The sequence below is a fragment of the Melanostigma gelatinosum genome (assembly GCF_949748355.1).
Source record: "Melanostigma gelatinosum genome assembly, chromosome: 4".
In the NCBI taxonomy this organism is placed as follows: domain Eukaryota; kingdom Metazoa; phylum Chordata; class Actinopteri; order Perciformes; family Zoarcidae; genus Melanostigma; species Melanostigma gelatinosum.
The window spans coordinates 5841077-5859784 of record NC_136637.1 but is presented as its reverse complement, the minus strand read 5'-3'; the positions used below and the strand labels follow the sequence as shown (position 1 = coordinate 5859784).

Genomic DNA, 18708 nt, shown 5'->3' with positions numbered 1-18708 from the left:
CTGATTGTGATGAGAATGCTCTTTGTTCTGTGAGAGGTTTCTCTAATTTCATTTCAAACCACAGTTCCATCCCAAATGTTATTATATAACATAGAATATAATTGCACACAATTGTCATGAATGTTCCTGGAGATGTGTAAAAGTTGTCCACTCTCATTGTTTACCCGTCTGTGCTGATCTCCAGGCAACTTATTTGAATGTAAAAATGAAATTCATGACCAGCTGAGTTTTACTGAAGGTGCGTTTAAATGTCACACAGTGAGCTGTGCAGCCGTGTTTGAGTGAGTCCCATGAACACAGCCGTGTAGTGATACTAGAGAAGTATCGGATGCACTGTAGGAACTGAAATGTTGTGGTAAAAAGTGTGTGTGTGTGTGTACTGTGCACAGGTTTTCATGAATGAATGTTGGTTTTTGTTCATGCTTTTTCATGCTGAATGACTCATTTACCCAAACCTATGAACACATCTCTGGTAAGGACACGATTTAAAGTGGTGCTATTGTGCGATTCTATCAAAATCTGATCTGTTGATAATCGATTAGTCGACAAAATCACAATAGTTTTAGTCGACTAAGAATTTATTTACACGGGGAATGATTAGAGGAGGAACGATAGAATAAGTATTTCTGCTGTTTGAGATAAACAGAGTATTGTAAAGCACTTCAACAATAAGATCTGAAATGATGTGTTTCAACATAACACTCGTTTCTCTATGAGAGGAGCAGCTAATCGGTCACCTGGTGAACTGCCTGGCTGGCTTAGATCTGTACATATCTCCTGCCCGTCATCACACATTTGTTTTTAAGATCCCGCTCTAAGATTTCGTCATCGCTTCCTGTCCTCAGGTCTGAGTCTGGCTCTGGGATCGGAAGAAAAACACAGAGTGCGTGCTCATGCTAAAAACCCTTCAAGTCTGCTGCACTGCAATCTGCGCCCAACCAGCCCCACGAATATGCAGCGTAGGCCTGTCTGAGCACATCACATCTGTTGTGGGGGAGTTTACAAGGAGGCCCGGATGAGTGTCAAAATAGTGCGCTCATCAAAGCGCCGCTCCGGTGGAGGCTACTGCAGCCGTGACCGCTCCGACCTCAAATTCACACCGAGCCCCGCCGCCTTTCTAGTAATCGAACCCAGCGCCGTCCCACTGTGTCTTATTTAGTACATTCAGTCTGTGCCTTTAGGTCGTTAATACCAACAACAACTCACTGTGGACTCCACAACTCCAGTCCATCACTGGATGATAACGGAGGCAGAGTAATTAGAGCACAACGTATTCATGTGTGTCACAATCTGATGCGTTTACTGGATCCCATCCGAATGTTGTGTATCCAGCATCCATTTGTGTTCACCACCTTCACAGACAGAGATTGGTAGTTTTGGCAAACAGTTCGTAGCTGGTTTTATGAAAATTAGCAATCATATGCTGCTAATATGCAAATGAGAAAAAGAAAAAAAAATTGCCAGCAACAAAGACAGCTTCTCCAGGCACGGTAGGTTATTGTCTTCCCCTTTTACACGTAGTCGAACGCGTCTCAGTGATCGCGCATCACGCAGCTCCTGATTTAGAGACTCAAAAAAAACACAAAGAAATGAACAGTTTGGTCTTTTAGTCTTTCATCGTGACGTTTTCACCATGCAGTGGATGTGTTGATGCGCTTCAGCAGTTCCCCACCGTCCGACCCCGTGAAGTAACAAAGTAACAATTTAGTTTTGCATTAAGCAGGGACATCTTTGTCGCACTACCTCCATTAAAACCTCGTCGTGATCTGATTCAGTGCAGTGTGATGAGATCCGAGTTGAAATTAAAAAGCTCCTCCTGTCTGAATCATCACCACGCTGCGCAGTGATAATGTGCAGCATCCTAAATAAGATATTGAGAGCCTCAGCCCCGTACACTTTTCCACCGTCATAAACCTGCATCGAGATGGGTGTGTGTGTGTGTGTGTGTGTTTAAGTGAGGAGGGAGAGCTACTCAACTGTCACAAGGCTGCCTTCTGGCAGTGCCAGAACTTCTGGGACCAGAGATGTGTGACTCACTTACAGACACGGTTCCACCTCAATTAACAGTCAGGGCAGCGAAGCGCACTCGAGCCGTCTCTTTGTTTGTGTCCATGTTGGAGACTCGAGTGCGCATTTGTTCATGCTGTCTAGAAATAAAAATGACGTGAACAAGGCTGTTGAGCTCTTGGGTGGCCGTGAGGAAAAGAGGGTCGTGACCCTGAGACATGGGACCCTCACAGTTCATGTGTAAAGCGTCGGACTCCGGAGCCCTGCATGTGTTGTTATGCTTTTCTGTCCGTCTGTCCGTTCCCGTTCTTGTGACCCAGATATCTCACTGACGCCGTAAGCTAATTTCTTCAAATTTGGCTCAAACTTCCTCTTGGACTTAAGGATAAACTGATGGGAATTTGGTGGTCAAAGGTCATGTGACCTCACGTTTGTGCCCTTCTTTTGAGCGTGGTATCTCAGGAGCTTCTTCAGCGAATGTATTCAAATTTTGCAAAAACTCAAGAATTTACACGCTAATGATGATCATTTCACACAAATGTCTAAAGGATAAAATGATGAAGGGATGATATTTTGGACAGACATAAACTACAACTTGAGTGCTTGGCAGGGTCATATAATGCCGATGTGGTAATTCTAGTTTGGTTTGCAACGTAACGATTGAGACGAGAGCTCTTCACTCGGTGACCAGTATTTGAAACCTAACCTTGGACTTGACTTAGGTGTGGTTGGGTATGGGTCCAGTTCCATCCCTGCAGGTCTCATAACTGTGTGTCAGTTTGCCTTTTTTGACCAAATACTTCTAGAAACTGGAAAAAGACCTGAACTGAAGTACGGGCGTTTCCAAACCTTTCAAGTTCATTTGTTTTGGTTTAATCAGTCTGTGAGTTGACAATCTTGTCGTGTGTTCCCATTGGTTCGGTTGTGTTTTCGGTAAAGAAATTCAAGCGATCCAAAGCATCAGCAGCCGAGCTGCAGCGTCGCACGAGTTGGTCCGTTTGTGTTTTTTACTCGATGTCAAACAGCTGGAAGTCTGCGAAATAGGTTGTCATGTCCACACGAAGGAAACAGGCATTATTGAATCCTGCTGACAGTTTAGCTGAAGCCAAGCGCTGGAAATGCTGCTGCGATGGATCCTTCCACACGAGTGCCCCGAGGAGGCCCTCGCTTCACGCCGTGACACTCCCGTCTCTCAACAGGCGGAGCATTGCGGATGGCACTCACTGTCACAACTCGGCAGAATGATCGGCCCTCACCGCTCTCGCTCCCGAGCCTCCCCGCTGATAACGGCGTCTGCTGAGCGGTCCTGGAGAACGCAGACAGCGGACCACCCTGGTGGTGTCTGCTCCCTGAGTGTGGGGTAGGGTTGGTGACCTTTCTGCTGCCCCCCTTTATGGGGTTCAAACTCCGAAAGCACCTCGAGGGATGGCCTCCCCCATTTCAAATTCAGGCCTTCAGGAGCACACTTATCTCCATGTGAGGGGTTTAGAAACGATTTTGTACATACATGTGGATAAATATTGACTGTACAGAGTCACGGGCCCAAGCTGTATTCCAATGTAAGCAATAAGAACGCCTGTCACCGTAGATAAGAACAATCAATAAAACAGATTCAAGGAATGGTTTTGGGAAATACACTGGATTTCTTTCCAAGAGTTAGATGAAGACGTTGACATTATTCTCATATCGGTTGGTTAAATATGTGGCTATGACCAACGGACTCCATCGAAGTCCGTATGCTTACATTTTTTTGAGCGCTGGTCTCCCCAAAATTCAAGAGACTCTACGGTGAATACCACATACAATTTCTATCCTTTTTGAGTGAACTATTCCCTTTAATAGATGAAATGTACCATCCGTATACAGGCGTACAGTATGAGGCCAGCAATGTCATCTTCCAAGGCCGACGTTTTTGTAATTTGCATTATATTACATTGTATTGCATTCTATATTATTATTTGCATTCTAAATGTCAATGGGGATGTGAATGAGGGTTTCACTTCACTCTCTGTAGTTAGCGCTCTAAGTGTATAATGTTATCCCGTGCAGGTGTTAGAGGATCTTATTCAATTTGTCTTGAGGAAATATCTCACTCTACTTGTTGAAGTATAAAAAGCCAGCACTCCTCCACTATGGCCGAACTGTTTCCATGTACTGTATGTTGCTGGCCTGCTATATGAAGGACCGTCACACCATGTGGAGGTCTCGACACTGAGACACTTTGACTTCAGCCTCTGTCGAGGCGGATTACATTTGCATCCGTCGGGAACACGCATGACAAGGTGCGTGTAGGGACGCATTACATTTGAGTTATCAGCGCTGGTTTGTCCGATGGTTTCTCGTGCACAAAAAGGTCAGTCGTGTGGAAAATGAGTGGTCAGCCACCGCTATGCTAAAGTAAAAACCTTGTTCACTTGGCTGACGAATGTCGGCTTCAACTGTTTCCAGCTTTCGCCGCTGTCACAGGTCAACCGGCTTCTTTTATTCCTTTCTAAAAGGTCAAAGCCAAAGGCGGCTATTCTTTCGCCGTGGATGCTTTAACTCTTCGGGGCTCTGATGCCACTGATGTGTTTGAGCGTCGCTGCCGCTTATCTCTGCGAGCTGCATCCAGACGACACCGCGGCTCCGTGTTGGCGGTGTTTCACTTTTTCCGTTTGCTTGGCATGCTGCTATTCTCTCCTGATTGCTTTGTCGCTGCGCGGAGCAGCGATGTTGGCACAGCGCCGGTGGCAACCGGCGACCTTAAGGTCAATCTGGCAGCAGGTTCCGAGTTTTTGACAGGGGCAGCCAACTGTAGAGAGAGGAGCGTGCCTTTGGGGCGCTCATCGTGTTCCGTCAATGTTTGTTAGTCAAATAAGCTGTGTGGTATCACCCCTTTCTCTTTTATTAACAGGCTGAACCAATGGCAAAGTTAGTCTGAGCCAGGGAGGCTCTGACAGTCTATATGAACTGCCTCTTTACATCATCAAGTCCCTGGTAACAATGCTAAAAGGCCTACCATCAACTGCTGTCATAGCACATTATCCGTCTCCCCAATAACACGTGCGAGCTTACAGCACACACACACACACACACACACAGCCTCGGTTTCCCGTCTCTGGGATTGATGATATCGACACACTGTAAGCGAACGGGCGAGCAGCGTTTCTCCTCCCGAAGCAGGACGGGTCACAAGTGCATCGTGAACCAACCCTCATTACAGGGATGAGTCGGGGATGTGTGCGGTGAGAGACTGGCCCGCAGTACTGCAGGAGGTGAACGAAACAAGTAGTTTCTGCTGTGTGAGCGCCACAAAACACACATTTCCCTTCTTTTTTTTGTAAAGATAGCCTGCAGAAGTGCCACGATCGCTGACTCTCGGGGACTTTTGTTCTTCACACAGTAGGCCAGAAAAAGATTTTTTTTAGTTGCATCAGTGAGTAATACGCCCTACTTTTATATGATTCATTTTTTTTTTTGAGGGGGGGGGGGATTACATAACTGAATTTTTTGAACTCTGACTTAATGTTCGACTTTGTCGTCTTCGGGTTGTCTTGGAGTGCGCGTGTCATCTTCTGTACATATGACTGCTGACTCATATCGCTCCCTGTTCCTTAAGTGTGTCTGTCGTTTCTGTACAGTACATGAAAAAAAACACATTTTTTCTAAAGTGTGCAGGGACCTTTCGATATTCCGAATGAACAGTCATGAACATTCATCATCATGGTGATGATGGTTTGTTTTTGCGTGAAATAGAGCCAGAGCAATAATGTGGCCCATTATAGCTGATATTGGCATCAGTGTGTCTGTTGTTTGACGAGTAACAAATTGCAGTACAGAAATACCAAACAGGGCCGTCGTTAGTTTGTCAACCAAAGAGCAGCGACAGAAAGATGATCTGCTTTCAAATCCTTGTTAGAAATCAAATAAAGTGAGGGACACATATTGACTGTGTGTATGTTTAAGATTTAAATTATTGTCCAATAGATTTATATTTGAAACTGTCAAATATGACATACTTATCTATGGAAAAATCTTTATTGTGCATGAAAATGTTTCCCTTTTTAGTCGGTGCATGTAAAAATGATCAACTGTACGAACATCAGAAGACACAGAACAAATATTATAGCTGTGATATCATCAAGAGAAAACTACTTGGAGAGTAGGAAACATTGCCTTTAAAATAAAAAAATAAGTGTATATATATATATACATATAGTAGTTTGACTTCAAAAGTCACATGAGTTCTCCTCCACAGCGGTGCCAGTAATCCTGAATCCAAACTGGTCTCACATCCTCAGATAGTGTTTGATTTCATATTCTGTTACAGTCCGACTCTCGTGTGTAAAGTCGAGGATGTACTTTTGTAAACAGTTTCACGTTTGCAGATTTGAATGTAACGGATCCAAAGAAACACTCAAGTCACATCCAGGTTAGACCAGACGCACCCGTACAAAGGAATATTGCCCTTTGCAACATTGATTTGAATCAATGCACCAGCTTTTCCACCTGAGCCAAGCATAAGAGAATATTGTAAAAGTTTTAGATTTTTATTACTCTCTCAAATTGCATAAAAATAGGTGGCTGGAAAGGCAGCTAAAGATAGCAGCAGTCGTGCTGAGGGATCAATTGGGACAATGTTGTTGTTGATATTATTGTGAGTAGTTGCTTCGTTTACGATAAAGAATGCATTTGAATTAAACCAAAAGCAAAAGACTGAACGTGACCACAGTTTGATACAATAATCAGCAGTAACGGTCACAGTGGCAGTATTTCAAGACAAATGTGATCCAAGGCACATGCATTCTAATGTGTATGGCGTGGGTTGAATCTTCACTTGTGAAATGCGAGGGTTGTCATGTAACTATCACTTGAAGGAGCAAAAGAAAGAAGAAGCCGATATGCAGATATAAGATGGGCAGAGCGGAAGAGTTCCCAGTATGTGTAGAACAGACTTTTATCTGCAAACGGAGAGATAGTTCCAAACAGCTAGAGGTCTCGCCTTGTTCCACAGAGACATCGTTTAATCATATTTAATGTGCCTTATCTTGAACTATTTTAGGAGAAGGAAATTCATACCCTCAATTGCGTGTCTGCATTGAGGCTGGCGGATTGTGAAACTATTGTGCGGAGACGAGATGACTGGAAGTGGAGGGGAGATTAGCGAGCGCCTCGGTGTTGACTGGGAATGGTTCCGGGGTCGTAGTGCGACTGCTGGAACTGAAACAGACGGACGCTTCTGTGTGAATTAGGAGCATCAAGTTGAGGGGAAATATATCCAAGGTCTTAGATGAGTCTGGAAAGATGCAGAACTTCTCCCTCTTTAGGGGTTTTCCCCCAGCTTGCTTTAACAACAAAAAATATATATAACCCCCTCCCCCCAAATGCAAAGTTAACAGTTTTACTCAGCCCCCTGAGGCTTGTATAGTCTCTCCTAATCTTCTTTAATGTGTCAAAAGGCTTTCTTGAGAGCCTCTGTGAAATTTCACACTTAAGTTGTTTGCAAAGTCAGTCTGCATTACAGCGTGGGGTGAGGGTTCACTTTCCTGAAGGCGTCGGTGAAAACTTTTTAAAAACTGTGCTGTGTTTGTGTATATGGGGGGGGGGGGGCACAGTATGATACTGTATGGAAGGTCGGACTTGTGGATCTCAAAGCTGTGTCGGATCATCCAAAAGGACCATTTAGAATTCATAATCTCTAATAATTCAATTGTAGCTTTTATAGTCCCTCAGTGGAATTTTACTGCGCTGATTATTATTGTTTTTGCAAAATTGGCGCTGCAAGTTGTAAAACTATCAAGATGAGTTATTTATTATTAAAATTGCAGTTTACTTCATTGAACTGCAATTTGATGATTTAATGTTTCCTCTTTCATAATGGGCATTTCCTGTACTGTGCTATACTGTATATTATGGCGACATATATGGAGGTTTCTTGTTACAACAACGTACCAAGTTATGACAAGAAACTGATGTATTGAGATACATTAATGTAACGATGATTGTGTTTTATTAGGAGAAGGTTTTGTGATTCAACAAAATAAAACGATTTACAACTGAAGGAAAAGTAAAAATTGCGTTATTTGTTTTGTAGCAATAATCAGAAAATGTGTCCTAATGACATGAAAAATATCTCGTTATATGATGAAATAAAAAAAACAATGAAAAAAATCACGCAATAACAAGAAACTGAGCAAATATTCTACTCTGTAAAATGTTTGTTTTAATGACGTACATTAATGTAATGATTATGTAATAGGGAGAAGGTGAAATAACAAGTGATGTGGATTTATATCAAAGGTTTCTTTCAAAAATTGGTTATGTAGTAATAACAAGAAAATAGGTCTGAATAAATGAAAGAATATCTTGTTATATATGAGGGAAAAGTCTGAGCAAAATATATTTTGTCATAGTGCTGACATCATGCTGCTATAATATAACCATATTAGGAGCATGTTACTCCAAGAGAAAGTATCGCATCATTACATATTGCACATGTCCTACCCATCAATCATGTTATCTCAGACCGCTCATTAACACCGGAGGGTCAAACTCAAATGATAACTTAGTTAATAACACCGACATTTCTGTTCAGGTCGTATGCGTTTGATAAGTTCCATCGCCCTCAGAAAGGCGTGAATCCATTCTCTTAATGTAATTTGTGGAAAACGTACCGTGACCGTGTAATTATTTGGAGGGGGCCGATTTGCATTTCCAGCGCTCTGCTCGAACTAAATGCTACTGTAGGTTCTATGGCCTTACAGATAAATGAATAATCAGGAGTATTTAAAACCCATGAAACATTTAAATTAAGTAATTTCACTTCCTAAAGGGCATAGTGGAGAGGTTTTTTTTATCCCCCCCATACATATGCAGACAGACACACTTTTGAAATACACATCAGCACTAATCACTGAGGCAGGAGTCTGGGTGAGAGCAGACAATATTTTCTGGAGTTTTTTAATGGTTCCTTAGGGGCTCCCCTCTGACTTCCATTAGATGGGATTTAGACCAAGTTAATGCATGCACCTTGTTTACCGTGGAATTATTTGTGTCGCGACACATTATCAGGATGCACATTTTACGGGCTACTTTTGCACTGATGGAATTACAACGCGAGTGTGCCTTATTGAATTTGAGCGAGGGATCACAGCAGCCGGCAGCAGCGCAGCCAAACAGCTATTTGGGGCATTGCTGCGCAGCAGGCTTTGATCAACTTTTAAGGGAAATCGATTGGAATTGTTGCTCTGCCCCAATTTAGAAGACATCTCATCAAACTGAACTGCAAAGGGTCTAAAGACTACAAGTGTTCATTTTTGTTCCCCTAGTGCTGCAAGTTTAGTAATTGACTCAGATTTTTGGCTTCAGGCAGTAACCTAATAAGGCCATCCAAGGTTAATGATAGACCCTTTTTAGACTGGCTGAACGTCTGACACCGATATGTAGTGGTAGTGAAAAACAATTATTACTTACATGACAGACACTCGGGGCGGACGCCCCTGACATCCCAGTGAGACGCTGTTCCTCTGTGTGTTCATCGGCTGTGTGCTGTTATGGTTTGGCCCGATGTAACCGACCGGACATTAGATCAAAACGCCGCGGCGAGAATCCCTGCAGTGGCTTGTGTTTGCTGCTTTACAGCCGCCTCTTCCTAGGAACACCAGCGCCGCAGATCTCTGATTTAACATCTTTCACGTCCAAGGAGCTGGAGTCAGCAGAAGTGTTGTGTGCCGTTGCCAGTCTGCTGTCATGGCATCCTCTGCCAAACTATTTATCCCTCTTCCCCTCCTGCTTTATTAGCCATAGATTATAGGTGGCAGCGGATGGTGTGGAGCCTCTGCTGTCGAGGTAGCCTTGTAATTGACTCCAAGGAGGCAGGGTGGATAATCATTCGAGCGTAAACCACAGTATCGGTAGATGGCTGTTGAATGCAATGTCCTGTTACATTTCTTTTTTTTTTTGCAATGCTAGCAGGGGGGACAATGTGGGTCTGTCGGTCTGTTCACAACTTTGTTCCAGATTGAAATATCTCAACTATCATCTTTTTGCACCTATCCATGCTCCCCAGAGGATGAACCCTATTGGCTTTGGCGATCCCCTGACTTTTCATCTAGCACTACCATGAGGTTGGGCTTTTGAGTGAAAGTCAAACCTTTGGACTGTAAATGTATTGTTCTTTGGTTCGGTTTCCTTCGATGTCCATTTCCAGCCCATACAGTGCAATGAGTTTTTCATTTAGCAGTTGTTTGTTTTAACCGGATGCAAACTTTCTGCTGTTTTTCAGAACTCCGTATCCTTGGCAGCCTCCACCCCCAGCGCTCCAGTGACCGGTTACAAGCGCATGGTCATCCCAACCCAGCCGCCTCTGACTGCCACGAAGAAGTCTACGCCCAAACCTCAGGCACCCGGGGGGGTCTCGTCCATCCCCCCTTCTCCTGCCAGCCCTGTGGCCAAGGCTCAAAGCCACACCGCTCCTCAGCCTGTACCTGCCTCCTACGCTACAGCCTCAACCCCGAGCCAGCCAACCTTCAACGTCCAGGTGAGATCGGCCCAGCCCGGCCCCCAGCATCAAGCCCCAATTGGCCACCACTTTGGCCAGCAGCCCATTCGCAGCCCTGCACAGGTGCAGTACATGCCTGCCCAGCCCAAAGGTCCCGACTTTGCCTATGGACCACCACAGCCCGGCTTTTCCCAGATGGCTCCGGTCGGATACCAAGAACACCATCCAGGAGTACCCCAAGTAGGCGGCTTAATTCCCAGGAGACCTGAGCCGGCCCCTGTCCAGGCATACCAACCTCCAGGCCCCAGAAAGACCTACATCACAGATGTACCGCCAAGCCTGGTTCCTTACACTGCTGGACCAGCTATTCCGCCAAAGGTAAGAATGGTTTTCATCACACATACAATTTACTCCATCAGTTGCCATCATTTTTTTAACATAGCTAGAAAAAACAACCATATTTGTGATGATAAAAAAACATTACTACAGTAGTGGATGAGGCCACAATTAGTCCACCCTTTTAGCCATCCATCCTTCCATCTACCCTTTTCATATATCTTTTTTCCACCTTTCATACTCTGGAATGGTGGCACTGGGCCAAGCAGACAAGCCAGGACATCCGTTTCCCCAGCCAAGTCTCCCAGGTCCTACTGGAGAATCCCGAGGCGTTCACAGGGCAGCTGGGATATTTAATCCCTCCAGCGTGTTCTAGGTTTGCCCCGGGGCTTCTTCCCAATTAGATATCCCTAGAATACGTCCACAGGGAGGGATTTGCGAAGCTTCCTGATTGGTTGCTCGAACCACCTTAACCTGCTCTTGTCAAAACGAAAGCGTAGCAGTCTGTCCTCAATCCTCTTTGGGATATTTGAGCTCCTCTATCTCAAAAAGACTGAGCCCAGAACCCAGACAACATGGGAGGAAAACTCTCTCGGGCCACCACTCGTATCCCAAACTCCGTTCTTTTAGTCGCTACTCAATATCTACGAGAATAGTTGAGGGTTTGACGATGTAGGATCATAAGGTAAATACAAAGCTTTGGTTTTCGCCATCACAATATCTGCATGACTGAAATCACTTCATCAATCCACCTGTTGACGAAGTGTTGACCCTCATCTCTTGAGCCGGGTTAGGGTCACCGTATGTTTAAGGAAGTAATTTACCATCAGTTATTTTTCTTCATAGCATCTTTTCAGTCATGTTGTATGCTATTTGATAAAGTAGAAGTCTGTGTGTGTGTGTGTGTGTGTGTGTGTGTGTGGTTTGAGTGTGTTTACGTGCACAGTACGGATACATATCTGCAGCATCAGATGGCAATTCAACAGGGAGCTGCTTGCCATCTTCCATTGAAATGCGCAGAATAAACAGTTGTTTATGAATCTTTAGAATTCCTCATAGCTGCTGTCTATTTTTACGAAACCATAAAGTGTTAACACGACATCAGAAAAAGCAGCCTTAAATTCTCCCAGTGTGCACCTCAACACGTTTGTTTGGTTGCTATTCAAGTGCCGCCATGTTTAAAGGACAAAACCATGATTTCTATTTCTGTGTAGCAATTTCTGCCAAGTTAATGTCAAATGGAGCTTTCAGAAAACTGCCACCACTTAAGTGTGTGTGTGTGTGTTTATATGCTACTGTGTCATTATAACTACTATGTGTGTAGGTCTGCAGCTATCAATGATTTTAGTAATTAAATATTCTACCCATTCTGCCACTGATTAATTGTGTAATAATGAAATTGCATACAATAATATTATCCGTCAAAACCAAAGTCATGTACTGTGTTTCAGTGTCATATTACATTCTGGTTTTCAAGGATCCAGACTAAGTTTTTTTTTAATCCACCGTCCCCGAAAAACTTTAACAACCGTCCCAAAGTCAAATAAACCGTCAATTATTCGAAATGTTTCTTTTACCGTTTTATTGTCATCTATAGTGGTTATTTGCATTAAAACATGCAATTCAATCATTAGTTGAATGATTGTATTTTAATGAAATACTTGCTTTGAATAATAATAAGTTGTAATTATGTATTCGATGGATACATTGTTCATCAATGATTTTTAGTTATGGAATTACTGGAGTTTGTCGAGGAATGGTGTCAGCCCCATACGTCTTTATGATTTTGTCCGTCAAGATGAAATGATCTTAAAAGTCAAAACAATTGACCTTTTGTTAAACTCCTCCCCCAATTGTCCCATCGTAGCTTAGCAACCGTAGCTAGGACCAAAAACAAATCGGAGCAGCAGAAGTAGATGAATGGATTAAACCGTTCCTTATTTCTACGCCTTCTACACGGATCATCAGCTGGTGGAGGACGAAGACCTTTTAGCTTGGGACATGCAGCTGCAGTCATTCAGCACACGTTCAAGAGCCCTTCCTGTTTTATAAACAGGATTTAGTTTAGTTTTCAAATGACTCGTGGCGCTAACATCAGCTTCGTTAGCAAGTTAGCTTCAGCTGATCAAAGCTGCCTGTGACAGCTGACAGAGTGGCTGGCTAGAAATGAGAGGCCTGCTTCTGTCTGCCTCTGTCTGGTATCGAGGACACGGCAATGTGTATGTTTTATCTTTTTTAAAGGTTTTTTCTTATTATGTTTCGAGTCCATTGTCAAACGTACCAGGAATTAAATACACCCAAACACAGAAAACATATTCATAATACGGTTAAAAACGATACATTTAATCTTGGCGAGAGCGGCCGTTTTAGGCCTGGCCTCAAGCCTTCAAAAGCATCGCAAGATGTCGGAGCTTTTTATAGAGCTGTACATGACTGAGAAGAATGACTAAATACTGTCATCCCTTCGAACAGTAGTGTATGCCACAGAGACGGCTATTCTAGTCTCGCTGCATCCAGCCGTCGACAATCTCTGGAAAGTGCAAGGCCCTTGAGTTTTCTTTAATTCAAGGATTTTATGCTGGTTCAAAATACAAACTGGGCCTCCCGGCCTCTGGGAATAGCTCATCAAGGACTGTACTTTACTAAATACAAATTAGCTTCAACATCGCAGAGAGTATCTTAAAAATAAGTCTAATTATATTTGTTCAGAACAAAAGTCTACATTTTGCTTGAAAAGCTGGCTTTGGTCCCAGTATGATGCATTATTAAAGAAACAAAAGGTGGCGTTTAATAGATTTGCGAGCATCGCTTTGATTTCAGATAAAAGAAAATCACTAATCTATGTGTGTATATATGTATATATATTTGTCTTGCTTTCTCAAGGATATGCCCCCCCCGTGCTTCATTTGAAGGCTTTGAAATGCCCCATATGCACACGATGATGTGCTTTATATGACTCTGACCCGACCTTCCCCTAGAACTTTTATACCCCAACCTTAGCTCCAATCTGTCCTTTTGTGTATTTGTCTCAGTATAGCAGCTCTGTAAAGCCAAAATAAACCAGACACTATAAAAGCAAGATTAGACTGAAAACGAAAATCGGTCAACTTTGCCTTTATGATCGTCACCGTGCCTGACCCGATGTCGTGGCATCTTCCTAACCTCTTACAAATGGTGTTAAATCTCCTTAAAAGAAGTGGCTTGTGCCTCTTTTAATCGCTTGTGTGAATAAACCAAAACGTAGTCAATTAAAGGAGCTATTTACATACGTGTCCATCTCCAGTTAATGTTGATTTTATGTAATACCCGAGACTCTCTCTGTAGGTCTGTGACTTTGATTGAGGACTTTATTCAAGAGATCATCCCACATAATTGAGGGTATTCATAGAAGGTCAGTGTCATTAGAAGTCCAAGATGAAGTCCTTGGATGAGATTCTGTGATCTAGTCTCGTCCTCATTAGCGTGCCAGCTCTGCCCCCCACCTCACCCCCTTCCTCCCAGCACCCAATCCCCCAACGTGTCCTTACTCAACACGTAAAGTGAAGGTGTAGGAACAGCTTCTCACATCAACAGGCTCCAAGGACGCTTAATTACCCAAATCCAGCAGGGTTTGATCTCTATTGTAGTCCAAAAAATTAACCGATTTCATGGCTGCCGGTTAACATACCAATTTCCACGAGTCTCTCCGTCTACCCCCAAAATTGGAGGAAAGCTAAGCTGGATGATGACTTGTGTTATTGCTGAGCTTGAGTGACGTTTGACAGGGGAGGATTATTTTTGAACCGCTCAATCCCCACAGCCAGTTAAAGCCCCCTGGAAGGTCAATGATGGTTTCAACTGTCAAACATGTTTAAATATCTGACATTTCTCTGCCTTCCAGTCCTGGCCACTTTGCCTTTGACCTGCACACGAGCATTTGCATATGGTGCCATCAGGACGTGTCCAAAAGACCGTTTTTGTGACATTGCATGGTGTCGCTAAACGATAATGGGAGAGAAAAAGGCAAGAACATATGAACACACATATCTGATTAATATATTAATATAGTTCGTCATATTAGGAAAGACTATTCTGTATTTAAAGGTAAATTCCTGTTTTTTTTGCAATCTTTTTTTACCAACATATTTCTGTGCAGATCAACCAAACCATTTATATTACACTTTACCAAGAGCGTTACAGTAAAACAAGGAATTAGAAAGTCAATAAAATCCAGAATATAATCTAAAATGAGTTAAAATGATAAAATTAGTGATTTAAAAAAAGCTACACTTGAAAAATTATAGTTAAGAGTTAAAGTTAGTTTAAAAAACGAATGGGAATGAATGAAAGCGGTTCCAGGACAGCCCTTTGGGGGACTCAAAAAGGATAGATTGAAAGTAACTCGGCGGTTTTGTTTTTCCATGTGGAAAGTCAACCTTACAACCTTACAAACCTTGGAAAGTCAATATTACAGTAAAAGGAGCTGTTCTCTCACTTGCTCAAGAGGTGCTTATGTTCATGCCTAGAAAGACGATCAGGTGTGAACACTTGCTGTGTACACATCATACATGGTGCCTCCTCCTCAGCTCATTGACCCCAGCTGCCCTCCGCTCTACGAACTATGAGCAGCTCTTAAAAAAAGCGCGCTGACTCAGTGTCGATTACCAGACAGGATTCTCTGCAGGGTGCAGGGTTACCATGTGTAAGTACAAAGTGAGAGCCCACGGCTCATCGAAGATGAAAACATGTTATCTGCAGCCCTGTGATCTTTTCTCTGTGGCGATGCAACGTGAAACAAATTGCACTTTTTCTTTTTTTTTACACCAAACAAACAAAATGGTTATTCTCAACTATGTATTGACACACAAACTGATAGACAAACAGGAAATTGGTGCAGATAAGTTATTGATATCACACACATTCTGTATCCTTTTCTTACCCTTAGACATTTAGATTTCTTTCACAGCCTCAATCAAACTATTACAATCACAGCTCTTCCACATATTTTTGTGCGTTTTCCTCTTCAGTCTTATCGACAGAATTTCCCTCTGGCTACAAGGAAAACAAATGAATACTTCTTTAGAATTCCTCATAGCTGCTGTCTATTTTTACTAAACCATAAAGTGTTAACACAACATCAGAAAAAGCAGCCTTAAATTCTCCCAGTGTGCACCTCAACACGTTTGTTTGGTTGCTATTCAAGTGCCGCCATGTTTAAAGGACAAAACCATGATTTCTATTTCTGTGTAGCAATTTCTGCCAAGTTAATGTCAAATGGAGCTTTCAGAAAACTGCCACCACTTGTGTGTGTGTGTGTGTGTGTGTGTGTGTGTGTGTGTGTGTGTGTGTGTGTGTGTGTGTGTGTGTGTGTGTGTGTGTGTGTGTGTGTGTGTGTGTGTGTGTGTGTGTGTGTGTGCGTGCGTGCGTGCGTGCGTGCGTGCGTGCGTGCGTGCGTGCGTGCGTGCGTGCGTGCGTGCGTGCGTGCGTGCGTGCGTGCGTGCGTGCGTGCGTGCGTGCGTGCGTGCGCGCGCGCGTGCAATATTGGTGAGAGGTACAAGTAATGCCCCTGAAAATACAACTATAACATAGTCCATGCAGTTTCTCAGACAGTGATATTGTCTTCACAGTGCAATTAACAACAAAATGAGTCATGCTTTTGAAAAGGTACACCCACTCATATCTAAGTATGAGTACACCAATTACACCTGTGAACTTCTCTGCCCTCTCCAACAATTATGTTTTTTCTGCTCATGCCATTTCATAAAACAAGATTATACTAAGATGCACACACAAATAACAGGCTTTGCACTGTGCTCATAATAATTACGTCTCTCCCGATTATTTTTCACCTGAAGTGAACTGCTGAGTAAAGCAAATCCCTCCCAATCTATACTACATGTTATCCAAGAGTAGCACATGTCAGCCCACTCTGTCCGAGTTCTTGGTGTTTACTCTCTGTGTTTGTTTAATACAGAAGCAGGCCACATGACCTCAGCTGCCTTCAAACTGAACTGCTGAGGTCACATGTCGTGTGTGTGTGAGATATGCTTCAAGTTCAAGTGATTTTAAAGGAACACTTGTAAGCAAACAAAGGGTCTGCTTCCATTCAGTGCAACCCACTAAACCGCTGGTGTCTTTCCCTGAGGCCTGACAAATGTGTGGACTTCTTTTCCGTATTGATGAAACATTTGCAAACAATTTAGACATTTTGAAACCGGCCTTGTTTACAGCTATGCCTTCACGGGGCACATTGATGTGTTTCTGGCGCATGTAGACCAGAGAGAGATCACCTCTCATGCATCATCATGTGCGTGCACGAGAGCAAACAAAGCTCTTACAGATATTGCCCCATAGAGCTGCTCGTGGTAAAACACTCGACAGGGTACCTTTAATGTAGACACAGAAATAGTGAAAAGTCAACGGTCTAACTGCACAGTTCAGTACGATAGAGTTCAGTCTTTTCACATGTTTTCAGCAATTATTTTTCAACTTGAAGTTGTGAGAACACTGTTGCTAGGGGACTGATAATAAAACAGACATTGCCCTGTTTTGTTTTCCAAAATGCTTAATGATGCTGCATTTCAGAAATCCTTTATAAAAAAAGCAGCAGAAAGGTAACCTCCATTGGCTCCAACATGTTGGAGTTGTATTCATGTGAATACCACAGCAGTGGGTCACTCCAGTTGGCTCCGCTTTTAAACACAGTAAACACGACCCCTACTTTAAGGCACCGTCTTCTATGCGCAGATAACATACTGGTAGATACCTTTTGTTTTTTTTTCATCTGAAAGCTGCAACAGGCATCAGGTCGGGATGTGCATGAAAATGTGATGTTGATGTTTAAAAACTATGCTGTGAACTTTGTGAGGTTTCAAAATGTCAATAGTTTAGTCGGGAGGAAATTTTTTGGCGGCGGATCTGCAAGACTTGGAAGCTTAAAAGACCAAAAAGGCTGTTTGTAACGAATGCAAACACTGTGTCATTATGTCTCCACTCTAATAGTGGAAAGCCGAACCCATTCTAATGACTAGGATTAGGAAGACGAGGTGAATTGTATAAATATAAAGCTAGAAATAAATGAATGGAGCCCTTGCAGAGACCCCTCTTCTATTGGCTCAGTTGACTGACTTATACCTGCGGCACACATTCCTGTCTGCTGTGCACCGTGTGCTCACCAGAAGTCATTTCAACTCCAACGCAGGTCAGACTGGGTGACAGGGATCAGCTGCATGCCTCTAGCATTGCCCGCGCACACGCTCCTGTATATAGCTACCGCCGTGCCGACGACCGTGCCGTCCGATGACATGGTGTTCGGTGGTGGTCCACACGGGCTCCGGTTACAGAGTGGTTCCATAGACGAGAGGTCGGGGATGGAAAGTAGGTCTGCTTATGTTTCACTGTCTTCATGCCAGCACATCAGAAAGCTTTCTTCCAGGAGCTGATTCAGGCTTTAAAACAGGGCCGCAACACATCTCTAAGGCAAATATGGCCACCAGCGACAACAAGAACAGATTAGGCCCATTACGGGTAACAGGGCCGCAGTGCTGATGAATATGAGGCACTTTTATGTTTAACTGAATCATTTTGTGAATAGGCCTTTGCAAATATGGAAATAATTGGTTGAAAGTGATCGTTTATTTTTTGTATTGTCATTATGTTTATGGTCAGATGGTGTGTATTTAAATTGGTTTAATAGAAAGCTTTTCATTGTATATCCATTGTGAGGACTGCTAAATTAATAAGTGGATTACTAATTGGGTTTTTTAATAATTCACTAGCATTAATGACAAACTCGTAGAGTGGACTACAGAATGAACTATATTTAGTGTTAGATATATGAAACCGGGCAGCTGGAAAATGAGAGGTCCACTGTGGAGTTTTTAACCACGAGCAGGGCTTGTGATGCT

The 18708-nt window shown here is 43.1% G+C and overlaps 1 protein-coding gene across 1 annotated transcript in view; it reads left to right on the top strand.

Moving 5' to 3' along the window:
* lpp (LIM domain containing preferred translocation partner in lipoma) overlaps positions 1-18708 on the top strand; it is a 129768-nt gene that overhangs the window by 67563 nt on the left and 43497 nt on the right. Inside the window, exon 7 of the mRNA XM_079266716.1 lies at positions 10271-10864. Coding sequence (XP_079122842.1) covers positions 10271-10864 — 594 coding nt within the window. The remainder of the gene's footprint in view (positions 1-10270; positions 10865-18708) is intronic.